At 43.2% G+C, this 16,010-nt stretch overlaps 1 protein-coding gene across 1 annotated transcript; it reads left to right on the forward strand.

Annotated features, from left to right (window-relative positions):
- The first annotated feature begins 5,039 nt into the window (after nucleotides 1–5,039).
- Nucleotides 5,040–12,318, forward strand: FGFBP2 (fibroblast growth factor binding protein 2). The gene is made up of 2 exons (XM_078678447.1): nucleotides 5,040–5,823; nucleotides 11,114–12,318. The coding sequence occupies exon 1, from the start codon at nucleotides 5,197–5,199 to the stop codon at nucleotides 5,809–5,811; it is 615 nt and encodes a 204-aa protein (XP_078534573.1). The 5' UTR covers nucleotides 5,040–5,196; the 3' UTR covers nucleotides 5,812–5,823; nucleotides 11,114–12,318.
- The last annotated feature ends 3,692 nt before the right edge of the window (nucleotides 12,319–16,010 follow it).

The raw sequence follows: 16,010 nt of genomic DNA on the forward strand, positions 1-16,010 counted from the left end.
TGCTCCCTACACAGGGAGGGTTTTCAATCCTGGGAGTAGGTTAGCCGCCTCCTTAACAGGTTGTATTCTAAGACCCACCTATCAGGTCCTGCTCTGATCCCTCCTCATCATCCTCTCCCTCCTCAACATCTGCTGGTGACTGATGGGTCTTTGTCTGTGCCCTCAATGCCTTCTAGAGTTCCTTTTGGTGGGCAGCTTCCTCTCCAGGCAAAACTCTTTGAGCTCAGTCATAGTGCAGAATGCTGCAGCTAGGCTCTTGCTCAACATTCCTAGGAACGATTCTGTTCAGCTCCATCTAAAGGAGTTACATTGCTTCCCACATGGGCGAGAGTGAAGTTTAAGGTATTGGTGCTTGCCCGTAGAGCTTTCTATGGTATAGACCCTAAGGGGCAGATTTACAAGAAACTTACACAACTGTAGGACTGTTCTTCAGTTACCCGACCCCAGCCTGCGATACCCTTGCGCCACTATGGATGAGCTGTATTTACAATAGAGCACACCATGGCGCAAGGATTGACAGATTCATCAGAAAATCTGATACATCTGTTGGCCCAAAAGTCACGCATTGCAGGAGTCGCATCACAAGCATGACACAACTCCAGCAATGCATGGGGAGGCCTATACTCATTGTACTGCGTCACTCCTTACGCCTGCTTCAAGCAGGCATAAGGCTTTGATGCAGTGGCATCCTAGAAGTGGCGCAGGGAAATCTTGTAGATTTCACTGTGTCACTTCTACAAGGGAATGCCCACCCTGCATACATTATACCTGACACAGGTATAAATGGAAGCAGGTCTTTGAAACTTGACGCATCTCCCTAGATGTGCCACGTTGTAAAATGGCCTCATTATTTATGCCACTGCTGAGTCATGCAACACCAGCGCAGAAGTTTTGCAAGGGGCTTGTAAATCTGCCCCTGAATATCTATCCAAGCAACCCACCCATTATCATCCTTCCAGAACCCTTCATTCGGCTGATGCATTGTCTATCTAAGTGCTGCTTTCGATACGGTTAACCATCGAATTCTACTGCATCGACTCCTTAGTTTGGGAGTGTCAGGGAGAGCAGTAACTTGGCTCAAATCTTTTTTGAGCGACCGGTCATTCCAGATTTTTGAAAGCGACACCGTCTCTCTTAGTAAACCCTTGGGCTGTGGGGTACCGCAGGGCTCATCCCTGAGCCCTACGTTATTTAATGTATATATGAGCCCTCTGGCTGAGGTTGTTCGTCCATATGGTATAAAAATCATTACATATGCTGACGGCATTCAACTAGTGGTATCCCTTAATCAGCTAGACAGCCAACTAGCAAAGGCCAATCTGAGAGGCTGCCTAGAAGCAGTAAATAATTGGATGACCGCCTCATGTCTCAAACTTAATGGAGACAAAACGGAGTTGATGCTCCTCGGCAGTTCCATCTCTCCCACGATCAACTCTATCTAGCCGCCTTGTCTTGGTCCTCCCCCAATGCCCAAAGACACTATAAAAAGCCTTGGCGTCTGGCTGGACAAATCTCTCAGCTTTGACAGTCAGGCAACCAAGCTATCAGCCACCTGCTTTGGTCTTCTTAGACTTCTTCTGAAGATTCTTTCCCTTTTACCCTTTGAAGCCAGACAAATCGTGGTCCAAGGTTTGATCCAGTCCCGCCTTGATTATGGGAACGCCCTCTATCTGGGAGCCCCGGAATATACTTTGCAGAAGCTCCAGATAATACAAAACTGTGCTGCCCGAAAGCTGCTTCAGCTTCCCCGTAGCCACTCGGCAAAACCTGGCCTGAGAAGCCTGCATTGGCTTCCGGTGAAGGAAAGAATTAACTTTAAAACTCTTTGCATTTCCCACCAAGCCTTCTGGAAAACGGGCTCGGCCATTAACCATTCCCTAATTACTCCCTATCACCCCACTACACAGCTTCGTTCTACTCATTCTTTCCTTGCCACAGTTCCTACAATCAAGAGAGCAAGATCTGGAGGTCGTTCATTTTCTTAAAATGCGACCAAATTGTGGAATTTCCTTCCCTTTCACCTATGATCTGACTCGAATCTACTCCTTTTCGTAAACAATTAAAAACCTTTCTTTTTAAGAAGTTTTACTAAACTCTCCGGGCTAGTAGCCTCAACAAAAAAGCCCTCTTTTTCCTTTCTTTTCAGCACTAGGACACCTCTGGGCAGCTACTGCGCTTTATACATTTTCTTTTCATTTCATTTCATTTCCTGTGGCTCAAGGCAGGTTGCAGGCAGAAAAGGCTACGGGCAGGAAAATGCCAAATTTCTAAACATGGCATTTACAAAATTACAATTTGAAATCTGACTCCACCCTAAGTTAGGAATTTAAATTGTGATTCACACAGACACCAAACACTTATTCCCATTTGGAAATTACATTAATGAAATGTAATGAGGTAACTCAAATGTTATCCCATGAGAGAGGTAGACCTTGCAGAAGTGAAAACATAATTTATGAGTTTTTCACTACCAGGACATGAAAAATTTAAAAGTATATGTCCAACTTTTTAAATACAATGCACCCTGCCTTGTGGGCTGTCCAGGGCCTACTCTTGAGGTGACATATGCATTAAAAAGGAAGGTTTGAGTCTGGCAAAAGTGTTAAATTGGCAAGGTTAAAATGGATAGGCTGCAATGCCAGGCCTGAGATGTTTAAAAGTATACTTAAGTGGGTGGCACAATCGTGCTGCAGACCCACTAGTAGCACTTACTTTACAGGCCCAGGGTACATTTAGTGCCACTTTACTAGGGACTTATAAGTAAATTAACTATGCAAATTGGGTATTTCCAATCTTACCATGTTTAGGGGAGGGAGCCCAAGCACTTTAGCTCTTGTTAGCAGCGGTAAAGTGCACAGTGTCCTAAGGCCACCAAAAACGAATTCAGCAGATAGTGGAGGGTGAAAGGCAAAATGTTTGAGGATGATGCTGCAGAGAGGGCCAGGTCCAACAAAGACCTTTTAGGAAACATGTCACAACATGTGACTTAAACAGTGAGGGTTAATCTGGCAACTGCAAAAAAAGCTCATATGGCCTAAAGATAGCCAAGAACTGTGCCCAGAGCATGCTAGGTGAGAAAAGCTGAATCCCCAGATGCAGGGAGGTGGAGGCAGTAGAACGTCCTGTACACAGATGCGCCTGTGATGGGTTTGGCCCAGGTCCTGAGCAGGGCATCAGTCAGGGCTTCATCGAAGAGGATGAGCTGTTCCATAGGGAATAGCCTGGATTAAAGCACCTCCGCCAGGACATTAGTCTTGATGTCCACCGAGGGCAGCGGAAGGTCCAGGACCTCAGGACTACTGTTGCAAAAGAAGCCCCTTCCTCCCTAGCCACACTAGGAGGAGAGACCAGGAACGTGTCTGGCGAGGCGATCAGACCACTAGCATCAGCCAAGTCATCATATCAGTTATTCTCTGCCAAGGATTTCCCAAGGGGGTCAAGATAATCATAAGGATCCTCAGATCCACTTCAAACAAGGACTGTCAGAAAATGGAGGCACTGACTCTGACAAGGAGGGTCTTGGTCCGTTCGGGCCGGAGTTGACACTGGATCTGTATCGGAGTCAGGAATGACCATGGCATCAGTGCTGCCAACGGCAGGGTCAGGAACAGCAACACTTGACCGTACTCCGGTGAAAGTCTTGGATTTACACCAGGAGCCAGTCCAGACCCAGGAATGGATCCAAAGGGCCTGACAGATGTCGTGGAAATCGAGTCAGGCACCTTCTGAACCCATGAGGCCCCAAGGTGACCCAGAGTGGTTGGCTTGCCCAAATATGAGGTGCATAGTCTCATAGAATTTCTTCAATATTGTGGGGGTTGCTCCTTCTCTGAGAAATTCTCGGAGGCCCAGAGTAGATCCAAGCTCACGCCCCACGATACAAGTGTGGGGCTTGTGGCATTGTTCCAGTGCATTGTCCGATTACTTGGATGGGCACGGTAGAGAACGTTTCGACTTCTTGGTCTTCTTCTTTTGGGACTTACAAAGATTTTGAGCTTGAAGATGACTGACTGGAAAGACCCCGAAAGCGGGAACGGGACTTTCTACATGACCGGTACCTACAACAATGTGGCGTCATCTGGTGCCCAGCGTCTTAGAGTTTCAACGCCCCCTTTTGTGCCCTTTTGAGGTTCATCGTATGGCAGTAAAGGCACGCCTTGAATTTGTGGGCCAGCTCCAAGTGCCATAAACAAACTAGCTGGGGGTCTGCCACAGACATCAGGCAGGCTCCACAGGCTCTAAAAAAAGTTTTCTTAGAGGGCATCCATAAGGCACACTGGGAGCGATTTGCTTGAAAGAAGTTTGACAAAAAGTCGAAAAAAGCAGCCAAAAATGACTGAGGTAGCTCCTCCGGATATGGATTGATGGCACAAAAAGGACTGATGTCAGCACAGTGGAGTGGCACCTATAGAGGCACTGTGCATATCACATCCAGTGCTGACGACGCCTACGCTGAGCCAATCGGTGCCACCTACCAGTGCACAGCGGTACTGCTCAAGATTTTACGGATCCAGTCGACCCCTGGGGAATATTCTACGGTAGGTAAGGCAAGGAATTTGCTGCTATAAGTCTATATCAGATCTTTGTGTTTTTATGTTGTGCATTACATCCAAGAGCCTATGTTTTAAACTAGCAAATGAAAGAAAGAAGAATAGCAACGTGATAATTTACTTATCACAATTTATCACATGCTATAATTTGTATGACTGACACCTAAGGTATCCTGGCCATGTGACCTGAAATACTGAAAAGAACAAGAGCAGCTCTTGACATTTATGAATTCTGCTCCGAATTGTATTTCTAAAAAGTTGTACAGTTTGTCCGTACAAGACCTGGCACGAAGACAGCTGCAGGACAGAGTGGAAATGAAAAATATTTCATATCAGGAAATCTGAATCCATGACATGTATGTGTACGGAGCATCAATGTGCTCTGAGTTATACAGCTGTGCTGCTGCAGGGAGCAAGACGCGTCTTGTTCCTCACTGTGAGGTTACAGGAGTTATACAATGCAGCTTTGAGCTATAAATCACAGGAGCGTTCTTGCACCGGCCACAGTACTCCAAACACACCAAGCTCCATCATCCCAGAGAAGGGCTTCTTTGTCCAGCGGCATATAAACCGCGAGCAGCCAAGTGCAGGCTGCCTTCGTCCTGTTTCCAGCGTTCGAGAACAGTCTTTGAGTCCGAGCTGCGTCATGAGGGCTGCAGCCTTGCTTCTCGTGGTTGCTGCTTGCTACCTGGGAGCTGAAGGGCAGAAGGTGAAGCCCAAGAAAAGGAGCAATGCCGAAGGACAGATTCCATTTCAGACCAAAGCCAAGGACTCGTGCACTTTGCTGCCCAGTGGCCACGGGGAAATGAAGCTGCGCGTTGAGTGCAAAGGTCAAGGCAAGACCTACTGGTGCGAGTACACTGGGAAGCCATCTTTTTGCCGGAATTTCAACAACAACCCGAAGCTTTATTGGACCCAGATTAGCCTCGAGCTAAAGAAGGTCGCCAATGCATGTGAGCCGAAGGTTCTGAAGCCCAGCATGTGCCCAAAAGCGCCGGCTGATGCTGAAATGAAGCAGGTGGCTGCCAGCCCAAGTGCTCCTCAGCCAGCAGATGCTGCCAAGCAGCCAAAGCCTGCTCAGAAAACGCCACCGCCGCCAGGGAAGGGGAAAAAACCTGCCAAGCCCAAGCCAACCACAGCTTCTACCGCCAAGCCAACTGAGACATCAAGCGACGCCAAGGCCATGAAGCTTGCAGAGGAGCACTGCTGGGAGTCGCTGCACGGCTTCTGCTCCTACGTCATTGGCTTCTTCACAAGATAAGTTTCGTTTCAGGTATGGTGACTTTTATTTAACCTTGAGAAAGGGAGGGGTAACGATTGTTTACTGCGTCTGACTAAAATTAAATAAATACCAGTATACAGAGCACAAATTATTCCGGAGAAAACTTCATGAGTCTTGATGAAGCAACTGGGTTGAGCTTGCAGATCCACATGATATGTTTATTTATTCCTTCATGCATTCATTCATTCAGGCACTTATCAACTCGATATATCACTCATTCAAAGCAAATAACTGCAGCACCATACCTGAGGTGTGGGTGTCATATTCGCCAGAAAAGGCCTTGGAACACAGATATACAAGTAAGCCTTTCAGAGGAAGTGCACCTAGCCACGAGGCACTCTGAACGAGTAAAACAGAATAGCTGTTTCGCTTCTTAACAAATTGGGGGTGCAGTTAAGCATTTCTATTTCTCACCCCAAAACAGTGACAAGTAAACGCTGGTGGAATTTCCAGCGCCCCAGTCCGCATATGGTTCTACTGGAGCCAGAATCTGACATAAAGGATTTTAGTCCCCCACTGGATTACTTTAAAGAATATTTCAATGGAATCACGGGGCTGGTGATTCCTGTCTGAAAGCGAATATTGGTTTCAACTGATATTTTACCTAATGAGAATTTGTTCCCCTCCCTCTAGGTATATATGGACCAGGGGTCTCCAACCTTTTTACTAATGAGGGCTACTTTAATTCCACGAAAATCATCCTGAGCTTTGTGGCCAGCGTATGTATGATTATCAGCCATGATCACCTCTGTACAGGATTGCCAGCAGTAATGTAAAAAAGGCTTAGGGCCAGATGTAGGTATCCAAATACCGGTCGGTAACGGCCGAAAATACAGATTTTCGGCAGTTACCGACCGGTATTTGGATACTGAGATGTAGGGGCATAAGAAAATGCAGATTCTGTAATTTTACCGAATCAGTATTTTACTGAATCGTTAATTTTACCGAATCGGTAAATTTACCGATTCGGTAAAATTTCCGAATCTGCAATGAGTGCTACAGTGCTTTCAGGATTCGTTATTTACCACCAACTATTAGTTGGTGGAAAATAACGAATTCCAATGTAAATGCACATATGTGCATTTACACCTGTGCCATGTGGCACACATACATGCCCTAAGGGCATGTATGCCCTTAGGGCACATACATGCCATAAGGGCATGTATGTGTGCCACATGGCACACAAGCACTAATCAGGGGTGCAACAGGGTGTCAAAGTGACACCCTGCCACCCTTGAATTTTTCGGTAATTACCGAATCAGTATTTACCAATTCGGTAATTGACATTCATTCCTATGGGCCTCAAGGCCCATAGGAATAAATGTCAATTACCGAATCGGTAAATACCGATTCGGTAATTACCGAATCTTACGGATGCAGTAAAAAATACCGAATATTTACCTACATCAGATTTACCGATTCTAAAATACCGAATCGGTAAAATTCTGTATTTTAGAATCAGTAAAAATGATTTACCTACATCTAGCCCTTAGTCATTTTTGGAATACCTCTACAAGGATAATACGGAACAGCCACAGCCGCAATGCCCCCTAGCACAAAGGGAATCATTTTAGTAATAAGTCTCCAGATGCTGCATGAGTTATCATTCAAATATCAGCTTTAAATATATGTTAGAAATTATGGGTTCTGAAAATACACACATTTTCGCCTCAAGTGCACACTTTTCAATTTTGGCATACATATATTATTTCAACCAAGCAAAAGTTTCTAATTTGGTATGCTGGGCTGTACACAGAAGAGTTACTCACAGGTAGTTAAAAAGCTACCAGTAGCTCACGAGCTAGCTACTGGTTGAAGAAGCCTGATATAGACCAATGTCCTGAAAGGAATTTGCCTTTTACACCTTGGATAACATGGAAAAGGCCCTACATTCAGGGGCATAACACAGGCTCCTGCAGTGCAGGGGTGGAAGTGGGGAGCCCTCTAGCCTTTTAAGGGGGCTCCATTGAGCCAAAGGTCAATGAATAATTGTGTGAATCGGGAAACTCAGGTGCCCCTCATCACATTCTGTGCGGGGGCCTCATTTTGTATTACGCCACATTCAAATGCTAAGGTCAATATACACATTGCCCGTATAGAAACAAACAACAATGAACCTCCACTCCATCCCTCCACCCCCTGTGAATGCATTTCAACTCACAATCAAGGAACAGGAACACTTGGACATCCCCTTTTTTTTAGCTTCAGGGTCCACATAAAGGCATTGTCCCTTTACACATGCCTTACTCCAGCGAAAGACAGATTTCTCTAAAAGATTCTTTTATCAGTTGTTGGGCTCCAGTAATGTCTCGAGGCGTGCACCTTTTAATGAAAAATGTGACTTTAACTGTGCTCATTCCAATGTCTTCTTTTTGCATAATTTGTTTCACTTGTCCAGCCCTGAGCACCAAATTCTACAGCATAAGTTTGTGATTAACATCTTTCAGATAGGTTTGACAATTGCAAAGTGCAATTTAAGTGACCTAGCACACAATTCTCAAATCGTGTTACACACCTAAGTGTCACTTTGGTAGTCAAAATATTTAATTACCGACCGGTAAACAAAAAAAAAACAGATTCACAGATGAAACGTTTTATATTTTTTTCAACCGCAAATGTAACTTGCCTTTGGAAGACGATTCCATAATTGAACGTTAAAAATTAGGGCTTGGTGGAAGGAATGACATCTGCCGCAGCTTGGACACCCCAAAATCCAGACATTTTGCATGCCATTCTCCCCCTATAATCACATGTAAACTCTCCTACGGGAGAAGGAAGTATGTTCAGAGGATGGTACAGGGTATGGAACACCACCAGATTTCAGAGATGTATGGGGAAGGTTTCTCAATTTTCTGCAGGAGTAATTCTGGAGGAGGGGTGGGGGGATGCCACAACGCAGACATTTCAAAAGTATGTTAAATGAATGTGTTAAAAATTGGTTCTCTAGTTGGTAGAGGTTTTCAATCTGTCCAAGAAGGGACTAAAATCATAGTGGCCATTTCCAACTGGGTGATTCAGGCCCGACATCTTAGCTTATGAAATTGTCCAAAGGATGAGCTTGGACTCTAAAGCAGTACGAAGAGGAATTTCAACAGTGAGACTTTGCACATTATCAGCTTTGATTCTGGGGTGAAATCCAATTCATTTATAAATAGCTACAATTGACTATTCGCAGTGTAGACTTTGCTTTGGAAATGCTTTAATTCTACTAAACTGACATTAATGGCTAAAAATCAGAGGTTAGCCATATCAAGAAACCAGCACATTCTAGTCTGATTTACAAAAACACGTGTAAATCTATGAATTGCACCGTTACCCTACAATTTGTGCATATTTGGGCACTCTACAATGGTCAGGATTGCACCTGGAAATGTAGGCAATGGTAGGTAAGGTTCAAGGAAAGTACTCCCTACTCTGTATACTTGCTCCAGCAAATTGTATGTTCATTTAAACAGAGAGAAAACTGAAGGCCATGCTTTGTCCTTCTGACCTGCCTATCAGACAGGTAGAAGAAAATGGCTTGTACCGACTTGCCACAACCTTGGGGGGTGAGGAAATTTGCTGAAGCTCTATGTTTGTTCAAAATCAGACACTAAACCGAGTTCAGCTTTTGCTGTGTCTCGAAATTTAGGGGCTTATTTATGAGCCCTTGCATCACTTTTGTTCTGCAGGTGCGTAACTTTTTGTGACGCACCAGCAGGGTAAAAATGTGCCATGTTGCGTCATATTTACAAAGTGACGCATCTAGGTAGATGAGTCACTTTTTAAACCCCTGCTGCACATTATACCTGTGCCAGGTAAAATGTATGCATGGTGGGCGTTCTGACGCAAGTAGAAGCCTTGTAGAAGTGACGTAGTGAAATCTATGAGATTTTACTGCGTCACTTCTAGGACGCAAATGCGTCAATATCTTATGCCTGCCTCATAGCAGGCGTAAGACTGACGCAGGCACATTCACATGGGACTTGCCCCATGTTAAAGGACACATTGCTGGAGTTGCGTCACTTTTGTGTCACACTTCAGCAATGCGTCACTTTTGCGCCGACAGATACGTCCGAAATACTGACGTTTCTGTAACTCCTTGTGACATGATGCATCGTACAGTAAATATGATGCATCCATCATGTCGCAAGGAGGGCGCACTGAGAAGTGACACATCGCTGCTTCACGCAGCAATGCGTCACTTCTCATAAGTGAGGTCCTTATTGTTTAAGTCGAAATAAGGCATAAAGTGTGTCCAAGGTCAGGTCTCCCAGTCTGTCCAGCTGTCCAAAAATCCAGGTTTTGTAATTAGGTAATGGCGAAGCACACCTTGATGTAGGTTGCTTTAATTACCTGGCTCAATAACCACGCCCACACCTCTAGTAATCCTGGAACCCTAAATTGTTTTATATCTTATTTATTTTGAATTTTAAGATTTTAATGTGTCTTTTATACTCATGTTTTAAGGCAAATCTGCTGAAACAAAGTATTTTGAGATTTCTGAATATTTATCATATCTAGGGAGCCTAGAGGTGTGTTATGCCATAATGAATGTTTTTATAATAATAGTCATGTAGGCTACAATGAGATATTGATACATTGAATATGTGGCTCCTGCTACTCATGTCTGTGTAATAATGATCATATTTTTTTCTTTTGCTTGTATTATTTAATATGTTTTGTTTGTGTTCCGCCATTGGTTATATAACTATATTCTTATTGTTTTTCTATGCGCTTTTATGGCTCATTGTAGCCGAATAAAGTAGTGTGATAATGTATGTTCATTTGCACATGGGTTTTTGCCTTTCTTTTATCTTTCCATGTTCATAAATCTTTGTGCCTTCATCCACATAAACATGGGAGTATCTGTGGATTTTTCACACATAATTTGCAAACTTTTGTCCGCCTATTTGGCCGTTCTGTGCATAAACTGGGTGTGAGAAACCATTGGAAAGGTTTGTACATACCCGAAAAGAGACAATATAGGTGGCCGCCGACTGTCCCTCCCAACACAGAAAATCTGACACACTTGTCGATTCCAAGCATGGTAAGTAAATTCAATCTTTAAATGTCAAATGTTTCTGATTCTGGAACACCATACGTGAAGAAGGCACTTGTTGGACAAGTAAATACTCAAATCAGTTGAACCACACTCAAGTTAACAATTACCATTCCCAGAGGAAAGAAGGAATTGCACATTGACCTTTTTTCAAAATATGTCATACACGTATGGCACAGAAGTACTGTATATGTGCATGTGGTAAACCAGCAAATAAATTCACATTTTTCTGTTTTGCAGAATGTCTCCGCCTGACGTGTGACGAACAGCACTATACCTTGCAGCCATTTCCAAACCTTCCGTTTTGGGAACGTTTCCCTTCCCTGTGGTTTGGTTTCTGTGTAAATATTGACGATTCCCTTCTCATGAGCACCCACGGGGGAACACATATGTTAGAAGTCATAACCCACCTCCAACAAGAATCGTCAAATGAAAAGTTAAGAATGGAATTCGCTTATACCCCTGTGTGTGGCAAATGCCCCGGCGCCCTGTGAGTGGGAAATGCTCATTCGTGACTATGATCCCTAATTTTACATCATCAGCTTCCTCGACACAAGTACTCTTCAAGGATGCAGTGTAGTGCCTACAAAATGCCATGCAGACAGGCCCTGAAAAGGTTCATATACCAAAAAATCTGCAATACAGAATGAAATGGAACAATATGATTTGTCTGGTACCGTAGACATTTTTTAACTATTGGAAGTCTTGTCAATGCATTTACTCTCCCTATGTAGACAGCCATAAGGACATATCACATAAAGTGAGAAGCGGAAGTGCCAATTTAAGGCACGGTCTCTGTTGGTCTGGTTGTTGTCTTAAATAGGAAGAGAAGCTGTGTATTTTTAACTTAGTGGTCAATGCTTGTTTATCAATGGATCTTTACCTGAAGTGCTAACTTGGGCTGGAAATTGTCTACCAATCATTATCTAAAGTAATTACTGAACACAACATATTAGTATAGCACAAAGGAAAATGGCAATACTTCATAATATAACTGGGCACAGCACAACAAAACAGTCAAAAGAGAACACAACACAACACAACACCCACAGTACACCACAACAGCAAAATGCAATAAGATAACACAACAGCTAAAAAAAACAACACATGACCACAACAAAATGAAACTCAACGATTATGTACAAGTATTCTTGTCACAAATTACCACCTACGAAAATCTACTTGAATGATACGTTGATAAAGCATTGGTGTATTTACCACAAATGAGGTGTAATGGTGCAAGGCAAAAATGTTTTCGGGATCCAGCCCTTAAACCTTTAAATGCTGGGGTGTCTCTTATATGCCATAGACGTGTTTGTTTAGGCATTGCGCAAACACTGAAGGAGCACATCCTTTGACATTTGTGTGTCGTGCCAATGGCGTATGTATCAATATGACACTCAATGGGTTAATGTCACATCTGTATATAAAAGTAATTTATGTTCTTGGACTGGTGCCTAACTTTGTTGCATACTGTATTTTGTTATAGAGCAATCTCCTCAGGTTTTGATGTGTGACTATAGGGCTGTTGCGGAAAAACACATCTGTAGTAATCATTTATTACAGGCGATTAGTAGCATCACCTTGCCTCTGTCCAAACTCTGCCGCTTGCTGGGTTTTGGGGTTTCCCTTTGCATCTACCTGGTATTCGCTACATATGAAGTGAATCCCAACCAAGCAAAGTTCAGATGTATGTAAAAGTGTTATCGGGCCTTGTGTCTCTTTATGGTCAAGGATTGTCTTCTGCAATATCTTTGCAATGCTCATTTGGGAGTAATTTATCTTACATGTCATATATAGGAGCGAGTTATTTGCTTACAGTCTCCTATTATTTATTTTCTTAATACTAGTGTGTTCTGATGGCACAGCTCTGTCCTTCATTGCAGTACAAAGCAGCAGCCATGTCCTCCCAAATTCTGTGACAGAAGAAGGTTTGCACCAGCCGAAAAAACTGTGGGCATATTTATATTTTGAATCATGCATGTACAAAGTGGTACATGCATGATTCAAGCCTCTAAGTCAGATTTATGAAGCCGCACAAAGCCACAATGTGTGGATTTGAATGGCTCCTAAAATCTGCAGTAAGACAATGCAGCATAAATTGCTGTGTTGCCTTACTCTGTGCAAGGGATGTGTTCCATGGGCATTGCGGTGGGTGTTCCCACGCAACTCCCATGGTTTTTGACACATTCCTAGATTTACAAGGACTTGTCAACCTGGGAATACCCTAAAATCTCACGCCTCTCCAGGTGAGGCGTAACGAGGAGAAATATCTTTATTTATCCTCGTTTTTCCTCTTTCTGCATGTGCTGCATTCTGTAGCATACATCGAAAGAGAAAAACGCCTCTATGCATTGTTTTTGTGCAAGAAGATGCCCCTTCCTTCACAAAAACAATCCTGCCTACGACACAGTTAGCCTTGCGCCATGGTGCAATGGTGCCTGAATTGGCACAAGGCTACTGAAGTGGCACCAGCACAGGGGGAAAGGGCAGAAATGAGCTGTATTGTTTAAATATGGCACATTAATGCTCTTTCCCCCTCGTGCAGCTTGGCGCAGCACAGCGACTTGTTGCGCAGCGCTGCGTCAGAATCTCATAAATAGGCCCCTGTGTGTGGGAACAAAGGAGAAAAAATGCAATTGCCTAACTGAACCACAGGGACAGACCTGCAGTGTCTGCACACTGTCTCTATCGTACATCCTGACTGGAGAGGATGTGTCTGCCTGGCACCTCATTCTACACAGTAACTGCTTCATTCTGTTAATGTGAGGCAAGGCTGAGGGGTCTTCAGCTCTACCTCACATTAAAGCATGAAGCTGAAGGACACCGAGCTGAGTCACAACTGCAAAGAATAAACCCTCTTTTACTCCTCCTGGGCACCAGTTTCTTCTTCTTCATAAAAAAAGATTTGGATCCATTCCCAAACTAGTATTTTTATATTGTGTTACTGTTATAAAAAAATCCCCAATTGCCAAGTTTTGAACTTTAGACAAGGCACCTTCTCTTTTGTTTGGAAACTGGTTTCCGTAGTTGACAAGAGAGCTCACTTGAAATGTGGCCTCTTAATCAAGTCCTGGGTTTTTGCCAACAAGATGCATTATGAGCCTTGTGGTTTAGATTTATCATTGAAAACATCCCATCATACTAATTGCTTTTAACTACAAAGAAAGGACTGGTTGAAGTTGTCTAACATAACAGATGCACTTGCAAACGCGTGGGAGGCATGAGTATAGAGGACAGCCAGTGAGGCATCTGGCCATATATTAGAGATACTATAGCACCTCCAAAAGTACATTCTAAGAATACTACAAGTCACATGAGAGTTCCCTCATCTGGTAGTATGTTACCTTTACCACTACCACATTATGTTTACCACACAGTCTTTACAACACAAGTAAGTACCACAATGCCCATTTTCAAGTACTTTAGAACTAGGGTGCTTTAACACAAAGGTAAGATGTTTTTTAAATGACATGAGCACTCGTTTATGTGTACATATAAACGTATACTCAAACACATATTTATATGACAACTTATAGCAGTTAAAAAAACAGCCATTGTTAGTTTTGAGGGATGGATGGGGTAAGGGTTTTATAGGTTTAGGGATAGGTGGGCTAAGGATTGTAAAGTATTTTTTTTACTGTTAAAAGATGGGTTTACATTAATATATACATATATTTATAATGATATAATATCTCTTTTGTTATAAGGGGGTGAAAGATGTTACCCATTTAAGGAGGAGGAAAAATATACATAACTGATAAAATATTGGTGGAAAGAAGATATATATATATATATATATATATATATATATATATATATATACTCAGCATTTTTTAATGGTAACAGTACAGTGATGTTTTTCACAATGTGTTCTTAAGGTCAACGTGTTGTATTATATGCAATGTTAATGTACCTTGTTGTTAAAGTCTTGCAGTAATGACTGATATTCCCTATATCATATAAAGACACTCACCTTATGCCTCATTATAACCACAGAATTCCTCAGTCACTTGCAATGTTCTTATAATATATGATGGGGTACGAGTGCTTAATTTGTAAAATAATGAGTGCTGGTGCTCACAAGGCCGAGGCCTGTGCACTTAAAATTTGGCCCTTGGAATACCAAGGCTGTGTAGTCTTAAAACACCTATGGGTTTATTTAAAAGCCCCCTGCACCACTGGAGTGTTACTTTTTGTGATGATCCGGTGGCACAGATTAAGAAATTATATCTATGAGGTCACGCAAAGCCACTATGCGTGGCTTTGGATGGCCTCATAGATGTGGAGTAAGGCGCTCCAGGGGAGTTCCAGGGGCATTGCAGTGGGTTTTCCCATGCAACACCCATGGATTTTGGGCTGGTCCATATTTACAAGATCAGGGGAAAGCACCAAATCCGTGCGCCTCCCGAGGTGAGGCATAACAAGGAGGAATATCTTATTTCTCCTTGTTTTTTCCTCTTTCTATGTGTGCTACATTCTGTAGCTTACATAGAAAGGGGAAACTGCCTCTTATGATAGTTTTTGTGCGGAAAGATGCCCCTTCCTGCTCAAAAACAATCTTGCCGACAACACCGGCACATTGCACTATGGTGTAAGGGTGCCTTTGTTGATGCTGGGCATTTGAAAAGGCACCAGCACAGGTAGGAATGACAGGAATGCACCATATTTGTATAAATACGGTGCATTTCTACCCTTTCACTTTGGCGTAGGGCAGAGCAGCAAGATGACTTGCTGTGCTGCCCTATGCCAAATCCCCATAAATCAGGGCCCTGTTGCCTCTTTAGTCCACTGCCAGACCCCCAGCCTATTTAGCTCACTTTTTCTGGCTTCTGCTTTTTTGTGTGCAGTTTTTATATAGCGCAAACTTGACCCAAAGGGATCTGAATGCTTTACATAAACACCAGTACATTACACAAAGACGCATCCATTTTTGGCAGGCATGGGGAAATCAAGGGACATATTTATGAGCCCCATCTGCTGCCGTAGCATCACTTTTTGTGATGCTCTGGCGGCACAAACTACAAAATCGTATTTATAAGGTCATGCAAAGCCACTTGAATGGCCTCATAGATATGGAGTAAGGATAGGCAGCGCAAACTTCTGAATGATCTTACTCTGCACTAGGGAGGCGTTT

Source organism: Lissotriton helveticus, chromosome 2_2, assembly GCF_964261635.1.
Source record: "Lissotriton helveticus chromosome 2_2, aLisHel1.1, whole genome shotgun sequence".
Lineage (NCBI taxonomy): Eukaryota > Metazoa > Chordata > Amphibia > Caudata > Salamandridae > Lissotriton > Lissotriton helveticus.